Source organism: Anas platyrhynchos, chromosome 7 (genome assembly GCF_047663525.1).
Source record: "Anas platyrhynchos isolate ZD024472 breed Pekin duck chromosome 7, IASCAAS_PekinDuck_T2T, whole genome shotgun sequence".
Lineage (NCBI taxonomy): Eukaryota > Metazoa > Chordata > Aves > Anseriformes > Anatidae > Anas > Anas platyrhynchos.
Window position 1 is genome coordinate 27,044,825 of NC_092593.1, and position 17,221 is coordinate 27,062,045.

Genomic DNA, 17,221 nt, shown 5'->3' on the forward strand with positions numbered 1-17,221 from the left:
GTACAGGAATACATGACGCACTGGGGTTTTATTTTCTTTTAAATCAGGATTGAAAAAGGCTCTAAGGAAAAGCTGGGGGGTTTCCTGCTTTACAGACACCTCCTGATGGTCAGTTCACGGGGTGAGCAGGACTCATTTAGAAAGAGGAAGCTGTGATTGAAAATAAATGAGTCTGTATGATCAATGTTGAAAAGCAGCTGCAATTAGAGGGAAGAGAAGAGCAGAAGTGTGCCAGGGAAAACCCTAGGTACGTGGGCCCTCGGGTCAGCAGCAGGGAGCTAGGCAGTGCTTGAGGAGGCAAAAGCTTTCTGCTGGAGGGGAGGAGAGAGATGGGGGAAGTTTCGCTACATCACAGCTCTGACTAACGCTGCTGCACAATTCCTTCCACCAAATTTAATGCAGATGGTACAATAAACACTAGAGTACCGCTATATTACGTATTGTCTCATTCTCAGTGAGTTTTTGTGGATGATTCTGACATACAGATATGGAAAAATGTGGCAGTTCCTGATGGGTTTGGTGACTTTTAAGTCCCCACAGGAGGACCAAATGGAGAGCCACGAACAGGCAGAGCCACGAGCCCTTCGCAGAAGCGGGGCTTCACCAGCACAGAGAGCTGACGAGGTCCAGCCTTGCTTGGGGTGAGGAGCAATGCCCACAGCAGCAGCTGCCCTGGAAACAGGCAGAGGTAAGTCCAGGATGCATAGCTTCACCTTATGCTTGGTTTCTTCAAGCCCGAGAGAGGATCTGTGTCTTAAATGTTCCCAACAGAAGTATTTTTTGGACTCTTTTGTACCCGAGCTGGACTAGCAGGTGTCACCAGCGTGGTTGTCATCCTGTCCTGAACACCTGCAGTGGTAAAAACTGCAGGAGCACTGCCTGGTATTTCAGTTGCGCTTTTCTTTTCCTGACAGCAGCACATTGTGGAGAGGAGACTTAAGAACTGACACGAAACACATGGCTGGATTTGTGGAGAGCTATTGAGAAGCAGCTGAGAGAAACCTCTGTGAGCAGCAGGTAACTTCATTTCCCATCGCCATATTCTTTCCTAGAGTTCTCTTCTCTTCTTCACTCAGTAGCGGATCAGAGCTGGTAACAGTTCAGGGCTGCGTTTGCGCTCTTATGTTCACCTTAACCGGGGGAAACGCCTGAATGTAAGGCAAGGAAAATTGCCCCTGCGCTGTACGGTGTGTTACAGGGGGCCATCTCCGTCTGGGGCTTGGTAACCTCTTCTTTTGCGTGCACATCCCAAGAGAGCAATGATTCATGCTGTGGATTTATATTGTGCTGCAGTATCTGTGTTATGGTTTGCGAGGGCTATTTATACACACGAAAAATCACACTTTGCTAGCTTGATAGTAGTCTAACTATAAGCAAGTAGTAAATAATAGTTGCATAATTGCACACCAAACTACAATAAATAAGGCAGCAGGCTCAGTTGCCACTGGCTTTGTGTTGACTTCAACAAGTGTTGGAGCACGTTTGAGCCACAGAAGGTGCAGAATAAGGTATTGAAACACACAGGAGGAGCAGGGATGCTGTGGCCCTGGGGGTAAGGGCTGAAATATCAGATCTATCTGCCAGGCCAAATCTGTTGCTGTCAGTGAACTTCCACTGGCCTCGGAGGAACTGGGCACGCTCAGAGTGTGTGTGTGTGTGTGCTCGACAGGTTGGCATCGTGATTTCATTGACATGAGCTGGTGATGCTACCCGCAACTGATAGACAGCAGAGTACAAAATAATTAGTCTCATCACCTTCAGTGAATACCAGTGAAATGTTCGTACTTTCCCTCTCACCCACACAACCATGTATTTCGCTTCTGCCACATGTCGGTATTTCTTCACTAATTACCAACTTTGAAGAAGTGAGGTAACGTGGCTTTCATCCCTTTGTCTACTGTAAATCTGGAAGTTACAGCCGACAAGCCAGGGACTGAGTAACAGCACCTTTTCGGTTCGGGGTCCTAGGGCTCGTTTCACCTGCGTGAAGTCCCTTTCTCCTTTGAAGTCCCGGGATGTCACAGTGCCGAGGTGTGCGCCGGGTGCTGCCTCTGCGCTGCGTGCAGCGAAGCAGCGTGCAGGGGCTGTGCACCTGCCGGGCACCAACCGAGGCCAACAAACTTCCCGGGCGCTCTCCGGGCTGCTGCGGGCGCTGCTCCGCGCCGGGAGGAGCCCGGCGGGGCCGGTGCGAGCTCGGGGAGCCCCGCTCATCCCGGAGCCTCTTCCCGAGCCCTCCGCCTCGCCGCGGCGCGGAGCAGGGCGCCGCCGGTCCCCGAGGCGCTGCTCGGCGACAATCCTTGTCCTGATGCTCCCCCCTCCGACAGCTGCCGGCTGGCTGCGGCTCGCACCGCCCCGCTCCGCTCCGCTCCGCTCCGCTCCGCTCCTCCGCCGGCTCCCGGCGGCTCCCGGCGGCGGGGGGCCCCGCGGGCTCGGCTCCCCCCGGCCGGAGCCTGCCCGGCCCCGCGGGGGGCTGCGGGGGGCTGCGGGGGGCTCCTGCGGGCGGCGCCGGGGCGGGCGGCGGGTGCGGGCGCCCCGAGGGGGCGGTGCGCGGGCGGGCCGGGGGGGGCCGGGGGGCGGCGCTGCCGCTCGGCGCTGCCAGCCACATGCCGCCCTGCCTGAAAAGGCTGCGAGGCGCCGGCGGGGAGCGAGAGGAGGCGCAGACGGCGCCCCAGCCCGCACCCACACCGACACCGACACCGCCAGCGCCGCCGCCGCGCCCCGGGGGATGCCGAGGCGCCGGCCCCGCGGGTCGCCCTAGGGGACAGGCGCTGCCCCGGCACCGCCCGCAGCCCCGCAGCCCCGCACGGCCGGGGGGAGCCGCCCCCGCCGAGCCCCGAGCGGGGCAGGGAGGCGAAGCCCGGCCCCGCACAGCCTCGGTGGTGCCGGTTGGGATTTTTTCTCGGTGCTGGTGCTTTGGTTGCTTTTTCTTTTTTTTTCTTCCCCGCCGTTGTTATTTATTTCTGGCGAAGGATGGATACGTTTCTCCTGGCGTGGGGATTTCTAGCGCTGTGCTTGCCCGGCTCCAGAGGCACGGCGGACACAGGTAAGGCGGGGATGCCCCCGGCCGCCCAACTTTCGGGTGCCCGTGCGCGGCCCCAGGAACCGCTCGGGGGCTCGGGGGAATCCGCGCCCGTGGCTCCTGGGGCCGGGCTCGGGGCGCATCGCCCGCAGCCGCCCGGCTCCCCTCGGCCCCGGGAAGTTGCGGTGCCGCTCCGTGCGGGGAGCCGCCGCATCCCGGGCACCGCACCCGGCTGCGACGCCGGGAAACTTTGGGTGAGCGGGGCGAGGCGTGTGCCGGGGCGCAGGGAGCCGCGCCGGCAGCAGGAGAGGCTTGCGGAGGGGGGCACCGGCTGCCGGGCCCCCTGCCCGCGGTGGGCACGGACCCACGGCTGTGGCACGGCCGGCCCGGGACCTGGCGGCTCCGAGCCGGGCTGTGCTGTCAGCGGGCAGGGGGATGAAGCCCCGTCCTGGCGCTTGGGCTGCTCCGGTTGGGGGCCAGCCGAGGCTGGGCCCTCTGCTCCCCCATTGCTGGCTTTGGGTACGGCTACTGGGGGCGGTGGGGTCCCTGCTGGAGCAGGCACTGGGAGGGAGGGATGTGCCCACCCGGCCTCCCTCATGGGGCTCCGTCTGCGGTCACCACTGCAGGAGCTGCCCGGCAGGACGGTGGTGCCAAGCCGGCAGCTGCCGAGCTGGGTTTCCCTGCCACTAGCCGGACCCACAGGACGTGCCCCAGCCGGCTGTGGGGCACGCAGGGTCCCTATCCATGGTGTGACCCAGGCAGCGTTAGGTGGCGAGGGTCCGTCCATGCCTTCTCCCTGCCCCTCTGTTTTCCCCCTGCCCTAAGCCGCATGGCCACCGCCTCCCCCTTGGAAAGGGAAGTGGGAGAGTCTGCCGCTGAGAAAGTCCCTTTCTTGCAGCAGCGAGGCACAGACGTTCCCGGCACACGCTTCTTGTGCATGGAGTTGCTGGTTGGCATCGCCTCCTTTCCTTATGGCTGTAAGGGAAAGAAGAAAAAAAATCCCATCTTTTGTTCATTTAGGAAAATAAATGAATAAGCATTCAGCGGGGGTAAAGAGAAGGGGTGAAGTCCTCCGAGGACCCTGCCAAGTGAACCAGCCTTTACACGTGGTCCCCATGCCAGAGGCGCTGTCTGCTCCCCTGGCGTGGGTGCTGTGCTGAGGCACTGACCTGGGGCTTGCTCCTGAGGATGCACGGCCAGCCCCGGCTGCGATCCTTGCGGCTGCCGAGGCTGTGCGTGCACGTGTGTGTCGGTGTGACCACCTCCTGCCGTCCTCCCGCGGGCTCAGGAGCAGGGCTTCTTGCCGGGAAGGGTTTTCTGAGCGAGCCGACCGTGTCGCTGAGGCCGCTCGGTCGCTGTAAGAAATGTTTATTTGAATGCGGGGTTTTCCCGGCTAAGCGGAGCATCACATGGTGTTTGAGGCAGCAAGGAAGTTGTCTCCCTGCGGCTGACACCAGCAGCTTTTTTGCCTAGACACTGTTGTTGTGCTTGAAACCTGGTCAAATGACTTGATTGTGAGCCCAGTGAGCAAAGGTATGGGGTAGCGGGACGCGCGCCTCCGTCGGGCGAAGCTCAGCTCCAGTAAATTAGCCAGCCTAGTAAGAAAAACATGCCCGAGGTAGATGGATTTATGTTTCAGTCTGGTGTATCTGAAAGCCTTCCCCCATTACGAAAGTCCGTCTTAAGGTTCCCCGAGGGAGGTTAATAGAGAGGGGAGATGATTTTAATAGACAATAATATGATAATCCGCCTGGAAAAAAACCTTGTGCAATATTTCTACAGCAAGAGATAAACAGTGCAGCTGCCAATTTGTATGTAGCCGAGCAAACCCTGAGATAACCACGGAGGGGAGTGGGTGGGAGACCCTGGCAGATAAATCTGGAGGCTGGATGGCTGTGTGTTTTTCGTCTTCCTTTAAAACGCAATCAAGTCAGAAAGTAACAGGTTTGAGTGACCCGAGTACCGCGCCGCGCAGACGATGTTTATGCAGCTCTAAGCGAAGCTCGCTCTCGAAGCCTTCCCAATAGTTTGCCTGAAAGCTGGTATTTTTAGTGGTGGCTTAGGAGCTGTAGCGAGGTGGGGAGGGGGACCAAAACAAATTGCTGCCAAGCAGGCGCACAGCCGCGCACACACAAACACGCGCACCCACCCACACAAGTGTGGTGTAACGCCTTTTGCCCGTTGTGCTGTTAACTCAGCTCTTACGGGGAACAAAAGCTTTTTTAGCCTAGGAATCAGAGAGTTGTCAGGAGCATCACTGAAACGCCTGCTACAAGCTCAGTGGGGGGCTCTGACCCAGGTTAGGATGTTGGATTTTGTTTTCCTAACTTTCCTGCCACAGCGGAATCACCATGTGTGGTGCCTGGAGCGACAGGCAGACCCCGTGCGCGTCCCAGGGGCTCTGCGGGGTGCTCCCCATCTCCCTGCCCGGCTCCTTCTCCTCCCCGCTCACACCGCCGTGGCATTTACCCCACGTTTCTACCTCAGCGTGGCTCAGAGGTTAAAGTGGGAATGCAACCGGCTCTGCTGGGCCAGAGGAGGCAGCGCTCCCCGTCCCAGTGCTGTGCTGCTCCAGGCGGGCAGCTCGGTTTCCTCACAGAAACCTCCAGTGCCGCCGGGCTCCAGGACGTGGTGGCCTTGTACCACAGATAGCCCGAGAGGAGAAAGCATCCTTCACGGGGTTTAGGAAGCTGTCAGGTTCAGATAAGGCTGGGATCCTATCCTGTGGGACCCCCAGTTGTATTAATAAGGAAAAATTAATTTTTAAGCACTGGGATGGCTGCCAAATTATATGACCTCTGACAGACCAGCTGTGCTAGGAAAATAAATCGTCTATATCTGAGACCTGTGATCCTATCTGAAATCGAAATAGAAGAAGTCGGCATCTAGCCATGGTGGTGGGGGCAGGTTGCAGCAGCCTGAGGGCAGGCTGGAAGCTGCTAAACTTGCTCTCCATTGTGCAGTGAAGTCACCAGCACCGCATCCCCACGGGGTCTCGGGAATACAGTTGTCTAATCCGGGAAGTGTGGAAAGCCAATGTGCCTGCGCACACCCGGGCTGGGGCTGACGGTGCCGGCACAGAGATGCGGGCAGAAGCGGGTCTGAGCGTTTCCAGCTCTACCCTCGCTCTGGAACAGCCCTTTGACACGTTTCTAATTATAATACACACACAGACAAAGAGGTAGCTGGGCTATTTTCGAAATCCCTGTCTACACCCTGGTGGAAACCGCAATACTAGCAACAACATAAATCAGGGCTGTTGCTAGCAGTGTTGCACACGGCTTCGCGCTACAGTAGCATGGTTTTAATCATACTCAGAATCAAAGGGTCAGCCTTCCCCTTGCCTGAGCCAAATCGCAATCTCGGAAGGCTGGATCCCGAGCCAGGCTTGATGCCTGTGCTGCGAGGAGACACGAGCACAGACATGGAGGGGAGGTTTGTCAGGACAAGGTCGGCAGGCGCAGGGCCAAGCGCTCGGAATGACAGCTCGGATCTGTGAGCCTTTCTGCCTGCCAGCAGCACCCTTGGATGACACAGGGGGTGCTAGGGTAACAGTGGGGGGCCAGCCCCCCAGCTGCAGCCTCGGTGGGGCTGCCTGTTCCCAAACAGGGTGGGGAAAGGGGTACGAGCTGATGGGGAAGGCAGAAAGCCAGGCTGCGGTGAGTTGGCATGGAAAATAGCTAGAAGTATTGCTAGCAGCGATGGATGGCTGCAGAGACTTTCTGTCTGAACGTTTCTCACCCTTTCTTCGTACTTGGTGAGTCAAAGGAAACGGGCCCTAGAGATGAGGTGCTGGGCTCCAGGTCTTTGAAACCGGCCCTGATTTCTGCCTGTGCGTTTGAGACAAAGGCAAGGCATCTGCCCCAGCTGTTCTGGCCGGTCACCCCTGGCTGTGAAGTGCTGTTGGTGTGGGGTTTGAATGCCTCTCTCTCTGCATCTCCCTCCGAGGGAAATGGTGAAACCAAAAGGACGCTGTCCTTTCCTGCAGCTTGCATTTTCTGAAAGACCGAATTTTTAAGGGAATGCCCGTGGGGAGAGGGAGGGAAGAGGCTCCTGCCGCACTGGGCATGTAGACGCAAATGCAAACAAACCCTTACTATCTCCCTCGCTCCTCCTCTGTCTCCACCAGCACACAAGTCTGTACCTTTTCCCTCACATGCACAGCCCTGCTGGTTCCCCCCCTGCCTTGCTGCCTGCCACGCGCACTCCTGCATCGTGCCCTTCCCCGTGCTCTCCCTTGTGCTCTCCCTCGCGCACCCAGCTGCTCACCACAACTTTCTCCCTCGTGCATGTCCCCAGGCTCACTCCCGCTTCCCTCTCTTTCTGTTTGACCGCTGAATATGTGCTCAGCAGGAAACAATGTGTTGGAGATGCTCGCCAGAATGTGTAATAACTTCGGTGCTGGTAGCAAGGCTTAGCAGTAGCTGGATTAGAGCAGCTCGTCGGAAAGGCTGAAGCTGCTGCTGCTCAGCAGCGTGCACGGGGGGAGCTGCAGCGGGGCCTCTCGCCAGGTGGCTCCGGGGGAGCTGCTTCCCATCCCATCCCGTCCCGTCCCATCCCATCCTGTCCCGTCCCACCCGCCTGCCACAGAGGCACTGGGTTTTGCTCTGCGGCTCTGACAGCACCCCTGGGAGGGAGGTGGGGAAGGATTCAAGAGAGGCTCTGCCAGTCACGTTGGGAAGAGGCAGACAAACTGGTGGGGAAAGCTTGGGATTTGAGTTTTTGTGAAGAACGAGCCCTGACAGATGGGCTCGGAAGGTGTGAGGGAGCTGGGAGAGCACAGGGAACTATGAGAGATAAGATACACTTTTTTGTTTCTTCTTGGAATTGTCATAATAACAATAGCAGTCAGTAATTCAGAGGCACTGAGCACCTTCCATCAAGCCTGAAGCGCTTTTCAGAGGAATCCTAGGTGAATCTATGGCTCTTTCTTTGATGTGTGGAGTTGGAAATGTCTCTAATTTTCCTCCGTGGCCCTCGAACCAGTCTGGTTTTGATAGCGTTCACAGGGGTGTCTCAGCGAATTGTTTCATCCTCCTATCGGTTCCCAGTGTAGCCCACAGGTAAGGCGGCAGGCTGCCATGCAGGGAGCCTCTGCTTTGTTTCTGCCCCTTCTCTGAGCCTTCAAGCCTCCCCTGGTCTCCGTTTCCCTGCCTGCAGTCCTGGTGAGGCTCCCTCAGACACTGCCCGATCTGCAGCATGAAGGTCTCCCAAAACTGCCACCTACTCCTGGGGGGTGGCAGTGTGTTTCCATGCGATTCCAAACCCCTGGGAATCCAAGATAGAGGCAGGAGGAACAGGCAATGGTTCCTGAAAGTCCAACGTGCAATTATCCCCTCCCTTGTGCACATACACACACGCTCACGCACCTCTTGCATGATTACCACAGTAGCCAGGAGTTGTAATTCCAGACCCACCAATTACGTTCGTGGGCAAGCCAGGAGAATTGTGTGCTCATCTATATATAAAACTAACAAAATTAAGCCGGTGGTTCTATTGGAATTGCATTAGCCTGTGATATAAGATGACAAATAACAAAGTTAGTGAAGGTGGCACCATGTAAAACCAGGATATGAAGCCTTGTCAGAGATACAAACGTTTGGGGAAACAAAAAAACAAAACCCTAAAATTACAACATTTGAAGGTCAAGGTTGCCTCAGACTCAAGTCACAAGTGGTACAGACCAATGCTGCCCCTGGAAAGCAGCTATCCAGAACTGCAGGGCTGGAAATCAGCTGAATTCCAGTGATTTGAAAGCAAATTACCTGGATTTGCCTGCAGGATTTGGCCCTCTAGTTTTCCACAACGGAGCTCGAGCAGGTCTCTATTTCAGGTTTCCATTTAACTCCTCTGTGGATTAACATGGCACAGAAAGTGCAGGTAGGAGAAATCTCCAAATCCTGTTCTCTCTCTTCCTCCCTCAAACGCTCCCTTCCTATTTAAAAATAATTTTAAACGATTTCTTTCTGCAAAGGCTCACAGCTAAAATGTTCCATTTGCTGAGCTTTCCGGAGTTCCCCTCTCATTGCTGTCCAGCACTATAAAGTGAATATATTGCATCCTTCCCCAGTTGCCTTAGGAAGTGGTCAAACGGCCGCATTCCTGAACTGATGGATTGGCGCGTTCCTTTCTTGCCTGAGCCCAGACAGTGTTTTTATGAGCCTGTCTCATGACAGGCTTGAGACGCTTTGATTCAAACAGAACCCTAGTTCAGATCACAAAAGCCGTCTTCACGTTCTGCTGTGCTGTGAGGCTACTTTTAAGGGAAATTCTTGTTAAAGTGGTGAAGACCCTGGGCGAAACGTTCGGGGAACTTGCCCTGGCTGTGTGAAATCCCCATTTGTGGGCACGGGTGTCGCTCGGGGATGAGCTGTGCGTGCAAGTGCCTTGTGTTGTCTGGGTGTGTTTGTCCATTAATTTGTTCAGGAAGCCTTTGAAGCTTTATCTCGCAATCCAAAGCAAACATGCTCCTGCTAATATGATCTATGCTACTGGGGATAAAAAAAAAAATAACTGCTAATCTTATTAGCTTCCTCTGTGCTCCGTCTCTCTCCTTGGCCGATGGCTAAGCTGTACATGTAAATCCAAGAGCTCCCAGTTGTGTCCCAGCCCCTTGTGGACATTGTGCCCTGGGGTTTGAGGTTCAGCCCACACCGTGCTGGGAGCCTGCAGCGTCAGCCTGGGGCCAAAGCCCTGGCAATGAGGCAGGGTGGACATTAGCAGCAGTGAACCCCCGCCAGAAGAGATCTGTTTCTTCCATCTGTGCCGGGGTTTGGCAAAGCACATGGATGCACGTGGACCTTGAAAAACTCAGCTTCTGGAAGAGCTGTTTGACTCTAGCACAGTTTGCTGCACAAGAGCCCAAGCCAAGTTCAGTTTTGGGAGCACTCAGCCCTCCTCGCCTGGCCCCGTATCTGGCAGCGGGGCAGATCTCCCCTGCCCAGCGCTGAATCCCGGCATGTAGAAATCTTCCTTGGTGGGAAGAGACCATGGAGCTGGGTGCAGGGGCTTGTGCGGGGCAGAGGAATCAGTGAGGAGGTCAGAAAGTAATCCCTGGTGATTTGGGGCTCTCAGGACCTCGCTCCCTTGGTGCCCTGGAGGCTGCTCCTTCTGAGCAGCACAGACACTGTCACTGCTGCCGGCCTCTGGGGCAGCAGGAGCGCCTTGTGTTCTGCACACAGCCCTGAGTTATAGCCCCAAAGTAAACGGAGCCCAGCGGATCAAAACGTGCAATGGTTCCCTGCCAGACGCTGCCGACTCCGAGAGGCTGTAGTGTATGTGTTTGTTGTGAGACGGGCCTCTCTGGTGATGATTATTTTTGTTACAGGCAGAGTTGGCTTTAGTTTCTGTGTTGCGGGTCCAACAATAACATCGAGCCCTGCTCTCCTGGGGTGAGGAAAATCCAGTGGGGTTTAATCAGCAGGAAATTCAAGTAGGAGAACACGCTGCTCCCGTCCGAAGGTTTCAGCATACGCTGATGAGCTACAGGGCTGAAAACCCCAAGTGTGGGTGGAGGTTCCTGGGGCCGGGCTGCTAGTTTTGGGTCCGCCTGACCGTTTGTTGCAGCCCTGGGGGGAGCTGGGGGAGGCTTTGTCCAGCAAAGGAGCGGGGGTCTCTGTGGGAGTCTGCCCCCATGAGCATCTCCCGGTCCTCCCTTTCCGTCCCTATGCCTTGGTGTAGGATCCCTGTTGGGTTGTTGGGATAACCCAAGGCACTTGGTGGGCCATAAGGTAAGAGGGCATCTGGGGATTGCCCATCCCAACCCCTTCCCACTCCCGCACTGATGAAAAGTGTCGACTTCTGTGGCCTCCACACCAGCTGCTGGCCGCGGCCTGGCCATGGGCGCAGCGTCCCTGGCCGCGCTGCCCCACGGGCTGGCAGGGCCTTGGCTTTCCAAGCCCACGTTCACTGACTGAGCAGTGGGGTGTCCCGTGCACCTGGCAGCCTTGGTGAATGCTTCAGAATTCAATTTTAATTTTATTAAGTGAATTCAGGGCTGGTGAAAGCTGCCAGAGTCCATTAGCCGCAGAGCACATCTCACTTCCAAAGCGCACAGCCTGGGCAGTAGCCATGCCACTCGCCTTTTTTCTTTCTTTCTTTCTTTTATTTTATTTTATTTTTGCATGGATCCAATGCATCAGTTTTAAAAGACAGATTTATATAGAAGCTTGAACCTCTTCTGTGTGCAAAACAGCCCTGGTTTTGTATACAAAGCCAGTGCTAGGCATGTCTGCAGAGACAAACCCTTTGTCTGTCAGTGGGCGCAGTGATGGATTTTTTTGTTGCAGGTGTTTGTCTGCTAGATACCAGTGAATCAATAGAAAAAAAGCCCAACAGAACAATTACAAAGATATTAAAGTCATTTTACCTCTTCAGATAACTCTAAGAAGCCCCTGTTTCCCTGGTACACTGTTGCCCACTGCCTAGCCTGGTGCTGTGCGTGGATGAGATGGAGCTGTACTGAAGTCGCCCTCTTCATTAATGTGGAGTTTCTTGGGGGGATGAATGAAAGGCTGAAGTCTGCTCCTCTCAGAGAGACGCATAAGCTTTCCTGCAGGTGGAAGGGCTTCCCTGGCGCAGAAAGATGGTGACATTTTCCTGGAGGTCTCTAAACACCTGAGGGATGTGGCTGGAGCTCCTGGCTGCTCAGGGGATTCACCTGCTTGTCCCCTTTTGACCACAGATGTAGAGAGCTGGGCTCTGGTCCCTCTCCCCCTGGCACCCAAGCACCGAGCTGACCTGAAATCAGGCTGAGCCTGGGGTCTTCCTTACTTCGGTCCTGCTGAGCTGTGATGGCTTCCCAGGGCAAGGGGAGAGTTTCTAACATTAGGGTATGTGAACATTACTGCTTTTCTGCTCCTAATTTCAGCTGTCAGGGAGGAGCCAGAGCAAGCCGGAGCCTGGTACCCTTGTTCACATAGCAGTTCCCCTCCGGCTGGCTGGATTGCAATGGCTCCAGAGTATTCGTAGTACCCGGCACGAGTGAGGGGCTAGCAGCTTCTGAGCGGTGGGTGATGTTGGTGGTATCAGCCTAGCGGGTAGCATGTGTGTGAAAGCAGGAGAGACGGGGAGGGGATGACGAGGTGTGGAAGGATTGACTGTATTTTCATAGCTTCGAGACTTTGCCCTTTCCAAGAAAAATAATCCGCAGCTTGAATATTTCTCTTTGCTGGAGGGGGTGGACATGTGTGCAAACGAGGTGTGAATTTTTAGGAGAAGGTGTGAAAGTGCGTACATGAGTGAAGTGTGAATTACACGTCTATTTGTACGGCGATGTCAACAAGTCCGTGAGTTTCTTTCTTCCACGTGAATGTGTCTCTCTCCCCCCCTGCCTCCCCCCAAACCCACAGAGACACGTGTGTGGGCAAATATGCCTTGCTGAGAAAAGAGGTTTGTGCAAAACTGTAGGTTTGTAAATGTTTGTGTGTTGAGCAAGCTCTCCTGTGGAACAAAACCAGATGTTTTTTGGTATTCTCGGCTCCTCCGTGGCAGCATTGCAATTTTTTCCCCTCATATTTTTCAGGATTCTTACAGGATTATTTTAAGAAAAAGAGAAGGCTGCAGAGATGCCTTTGGGTGTGTGAGAAGAAAGTTATTTTAAACAATGACTGTGTTAGAGGGCACCAAAAATATGGAGGAAACGGAGGCAGTGCTTTTTGTTGGCAAAGGAAGCCTGGCTCCCAGGGGGCAGCCGGACCCCGGCAGGACCTTCCTGCTGCTGCTGCACCTTTTTCCAGGAAGCGTCACCCATGAGGGTCCTGCCTTGCTCCTGCTCCTTGCTGTGGCAGGAGGACAGCTCGGACTGTGTGGGGAGGCTCGCGGTGGGGGCAGCATTTCCCCTTTGCCCCTTCCTTCATGGTGCCTGTTTCTGGCTCCTCCTCTGGTGCAGAGGCCCTGGAGCATGTGTCCCACATCTCACCCCATGGCCCAAGGGCAGGGAATGGGGAGTCTGTCTCGGCACAGGATCAGGGTCAGCAGGGCAGCACTGGCCGCTCTGTGTTCCTGGCTGGCTGCTCTGCGGAGGGGCCACAGGCTCTGGCTGTTTCTTTGCCAATTTTGCTGGGCAGGAGGAGGTAGTGCCGTTGTCTGGAGGCAGCTGTGGGGCCATGGTGCTGGGACAGGGCAGTGGCAAAGGAGAGGCACGCAATGGGGGCCCCATGGAGAAAGGGACTTTGTTGGGATTGGTAGTGCGTTATCAATTGACCCTGTGATGCAGATTTTCCTCCCAGCAAGTAATGCAATAATAAATTTGATTTGGAGCGTTCATGAGATTAAATGTTTTTTTGAAGATGAAATCACCCTCCAGGGCCTGTTCTAACCCAAAGCTGGGAGTGCTTCCTCTGCTCACCATGTAATCGTTGCCAGCAATTTGTGGGCTAGCCCCACAAAACCACCACTGCTGATTACCACAGTCTGCAATTCCAACTGCTCGGCTTGCCTGAAAGGTTTGGGGAGGAGGAGGAGCCGGAGCTGTTTGGGGAGAGGGAAGCAAGCGCAGAAAGGCTGCGCTCCTGCAGCTGTCCCGAGGGTTGTTCCTGTCCCAACTTGGTGTCTCTCGAGGCGGCTGTGGGAGACTGCCATGGAGCAGCTTGCAAAGGAAGGGATAAAATGAGACAGCTCCAGATGATCTGATATCAATCTGTCTCTTACTTTATGGCTCTGTAATTGCCTAGGCAAGAGCATTTATTTCTCTTTTCTGCTCTGTGTGAAATGTGGTACGTAAGTGTGGCAGAAGGTAGAAGGAGAAAGGAGTCAGTTTCTTGCGTAATTTCCCTGTGCCCAGAGAATGATACTGAAATGTTAGAGTACCAACCTGCTGTCAGAGGCCTGCAGAGTGGCCTCTAGCAGCCCGCTGCTGGAGCTGGCCCGCAGGGACCCGCTGCCCCCAGCTGCTGCCCCCAGCCCGTGTTAATGCCGTGTTCTCTCCGTGTCTCTGCAGCTCAGCCATGCGGGGGCCGCCTGAACTCCAAGGATGCCGGGTACATCACCTCCCCGGGGTACCCCAATGACTACCCCTCCCACCAGAACTGCGAGTGGGTCATCTACGCCCCCGAGGCCAACCAGAAGATCATCCTCAACTTCAACCCTCACTTCGAAATCGAAAAGCATGACTGCAAGTAAGAGCCTTCCCCTTCTTCTCTAGTAAACAGTCATATTCTCCTGCTTTTGTGTGGCAGTACGGGCGTGGTGCTCCCTTGTGTGTGAAAACAAACATCAGCCTGAACCTCCGTGGTGCTGCGTGTCATTGCCTTTCAGGGGCAGGTGTGCCTTTACCGGCCAGGCAGATGTAAGATGCTTCTTTGGACGCATAGGTTGAGCACACACAGGACTGAACTTGTTGCATTAGCCTGAAATCACCTAAAAGCAAGAGCTAACTGGCTTTCAGCCTGAGTCTGACTTGAGTTAAGAAGCAGCTTGTTTTCTTCTGTGTTGTGGTGGCTTCGCTTTTAAACCACGCTGGGAGAGCAAAGCAATTTCCTGGTGTGTAATGAGGCAGAGGTACGGCACAGAGAGCCCTGGGGGTGGAGACCCAGGCTCGGGTCACGTGAGGCTGAGAGTTTGGGCTGAGGGTCCAAGTGTTTGGCTGGATCTGATTCTCCACAGTGCTTGCTCTGCTGTGCTTAGTAAACTCGGGTATTGGTTTTGTTTACTCTTCTTTTTCCCCTAAGAAGGGGCTCAGAAACTAGATGTCCAGGAAAAACAATTAGCAGCTAGTAAAGAATAATTAACAGCATCAAAGGGCACCATAAAAGGCTGAGTTAATAACACGGTCTCGGCAGGCGTATAAACCTGTGTGTTTCATCTGGAATCTGCAGCCAGCTGCAGGGATATCCGAGCTGTGAAGGAGCTCGGGGTCTCCTAAAGCGGGCCTGACACAGCAGTCTTGCCAGACACGCTGCTCCTGTTGATTAAAAGGAGGTTATATATGGAGAGGGGGACTCTGGTTGCAAAAAGGACAGAGGGACTGGGGAAGCATTTATGGGGCTGTAGGATCAGTCCTGTGGAGAACAAAGAATTCAGCATGGGTTTGATGATGTACTGAGGGTTATAAAGCATAGAGCTGGATCCTTAGCTACCGTAAATCAGCATAACTCCTCTAACTGTAACGAAGGTGTGCTGATTGATGTCATTGGGGATCTGATCACCCCCTACAGATAAAGCCTGGGCTAATAAGGCTCTGAGCACCATGAACTCTCCATGAAGTCACTCTGTGCGCAAGGAGTTTAGCACTTTGCAGGATCAGGCCTGCATTTAGAGAGGGGAGAAGGCAGAGAAAGGCTTAATGTGGGCATAAATGAACACAACAAGGCCTTGGCAGTGCTCGTGAGAATAATGGTTGCTATCAGATTTTATTATTGCTCGTACCGGCTGAGCTGTATAGCCTTCTCATAGCTAATGCAGTCGTCCCAAATTCATAGTAATAAAAGCTTTATAGGCCTACGTTCTCAGTCTGCAGAGTATGCAGCACAAATCGGGCAGGACAATTTGTGTAGAGCGGGGGCTGAGCTGGGCAGGAGGGTCTCTGCCTCTCCGAGGCCTCAGGCAAGCAAACCCAGGTCAGCCAGAGTGCCAGAAACCTCCACGGGCACCTGGCTTTTCCCCTACATCTGTGAAGTTGTCGCTTACAGCTCTGAATACTTAGGGCAACTTTTGCCACGTTTTGCTGCTTGTGAAAGAGCAGGGCCTGGTCCTGAGCTGCGGGTGTTGTAAGCTGGGAGGGCTGCCCCAACCGCTGGAGCTGTTGTCCCTTTGCTGCTTCCTGCTTTGTTGTGGCAGATCATCCGTCGATACTTTCCTTTTCTATGTGGGCGCACACAGGGCAGCCTTGCAGGAGGGTTTGTGAGGAGGCTTTTGGTCCCCAGGGCTCTCCACGGGATGTGCATGGTGAGGAAAGTTTCTCAGGGGCCTGACTCAGCTGAGCAGCAGCATTGCTCTCTAGAAACCAGAATTACCATCAAGCCTCTCTTGAAAGTGAAGTTTGCCGGCATCTCTGTTCCCTCAGCTGCTGGGTGTGTGCAAGCGAAACAGGGCTCAGGGCTCATCCACAGTGCACCTGGGCTTTTGTTGGCCCCCCGATAAGAGCTGGGAGCCCAGCAGCATGCGGGTACCTGCCCCTAGGGCAAGCACCGGGTTTGGTTTGAAAGAACCTGATGGGAACCATAACTAAATCAGTGAAAGCAAAGCGAGAGGAACACTGCCTGAAAGGAACAGATGGGAAGGAGACTTTCTGTTTCTACGTGACCTACCAGAGAGAGACAAATCTTAACAGAGTGTAATTGCTCGGACATGAAGCAGTATTAACAGGTGACCGTGCAGTAATAAATACCATCCGAGTGTCAGAGGGTTTGCTGTGAGGAACCAAAGGTCTCGTTGCAGCTGCAAGCGGGAACCTCAGCAGGAATGGGAGTTCAGCACAAAGGAAACATCGTCTCAAGGCAGAGCCTTTCTTCTGCCATCTGACCATTAATATAACGCACACTCACACCAGGATGACAGGCTGATGAACCTGGCTGGCACTCGGTCTCTGGGCAGACGAGGTTCCCCCTGGCCCGGTGTTGGTACCTGGCAGCTCTGAGCGGGAGCAGGGCCAGCCTGTGCTCCGTGCTCCAGCTGCCAGAGGTAAACACCATAACCACTTCCTTTGTTGCTTCTTCCTTCGCCATTTATTTTTCCCTTATTAGGCTAAAGTTTCTTCCTCATCGAGCATAACATTTACATTCCAAAACCCCATCCTAAGGCCTACAAAAATATCTGTGAAAATCTCCTCGCTTTGAATGCGTCCCCTCTGGCCATCCTCCTACCAGCCTCGGGCTTCCCTCCGGGACAGGAGGCGTTTCCTCCTGCGCTCTGCACAGCTCCTGGCACCCTGGGGACCTGCAGGGAAAGGTCAGCGACTTCCCCTCGCCGGGCAGCTGGCCGGAAAGCGCTGCGGCTCCGCATCTGGAGCTGCCCGGCCAGCGGAGCCTGCACCGAGCAGGCTGGGCCCGGGTGGGTGCCCGGGGGTGGCAGCAACAGGCGGCTCGCCGCGTGCTGATTATAGCTATTGTTTCTCCAGAGACACATCTGGGCTTTTATTTTTCGGCCATGTCCAGCTGCGTGAAGAAACTGCACCCCCCTCCCCCCCCCAGCCGTCATCAAAGGAGTAATTGGGTATAATTGAAGCCCCAGAAGATGTTTCTCTATCTCTGTGCTTCATCTGCG

At 54.9% G+C, this 17,221-nt stretch overlaps 1 protein-coding gene across 8 annotated transcripts in view; it reads left to right on the forward strand.

Moving 5' to 3' along the window:
- The first annotated feature begins 2,610 nt into the window (after positions 1 to 2,610).
- Positions 2,611 to 17,221, forward strand: part of NRP2 (neuropilin 2) — an 83,981-nt gene continuing 69,370 nt past the window's right edge. For 3 of the 8 annotated variants that reach the window (XM_038182061.2, XM_038182064.2, XM_038182065.2), the window contains exons 1-2: positions 2,612 to 3,043; positions 13,959 to 14,136. In XM_038182061.2, coding sequence (XP_038037989.1) covers positions 2,971 to 3,043; positions 13,959 to 14,136 — 251 coding nt within the window. In that variant the 5' untranslated portion in view covers positions 2,612 to 2,970. Of the gene's footprint in view, positions 3,044 to 6,709; positions 6,777 to 13,958; positions 14,137 to 17,221 lie in introns of those variants that run through there. The other 5 variants (XM_027461147.3, XM_038182063.2, XM_038182067.2 and 2 more) reach the window with 3 other exon arrangements.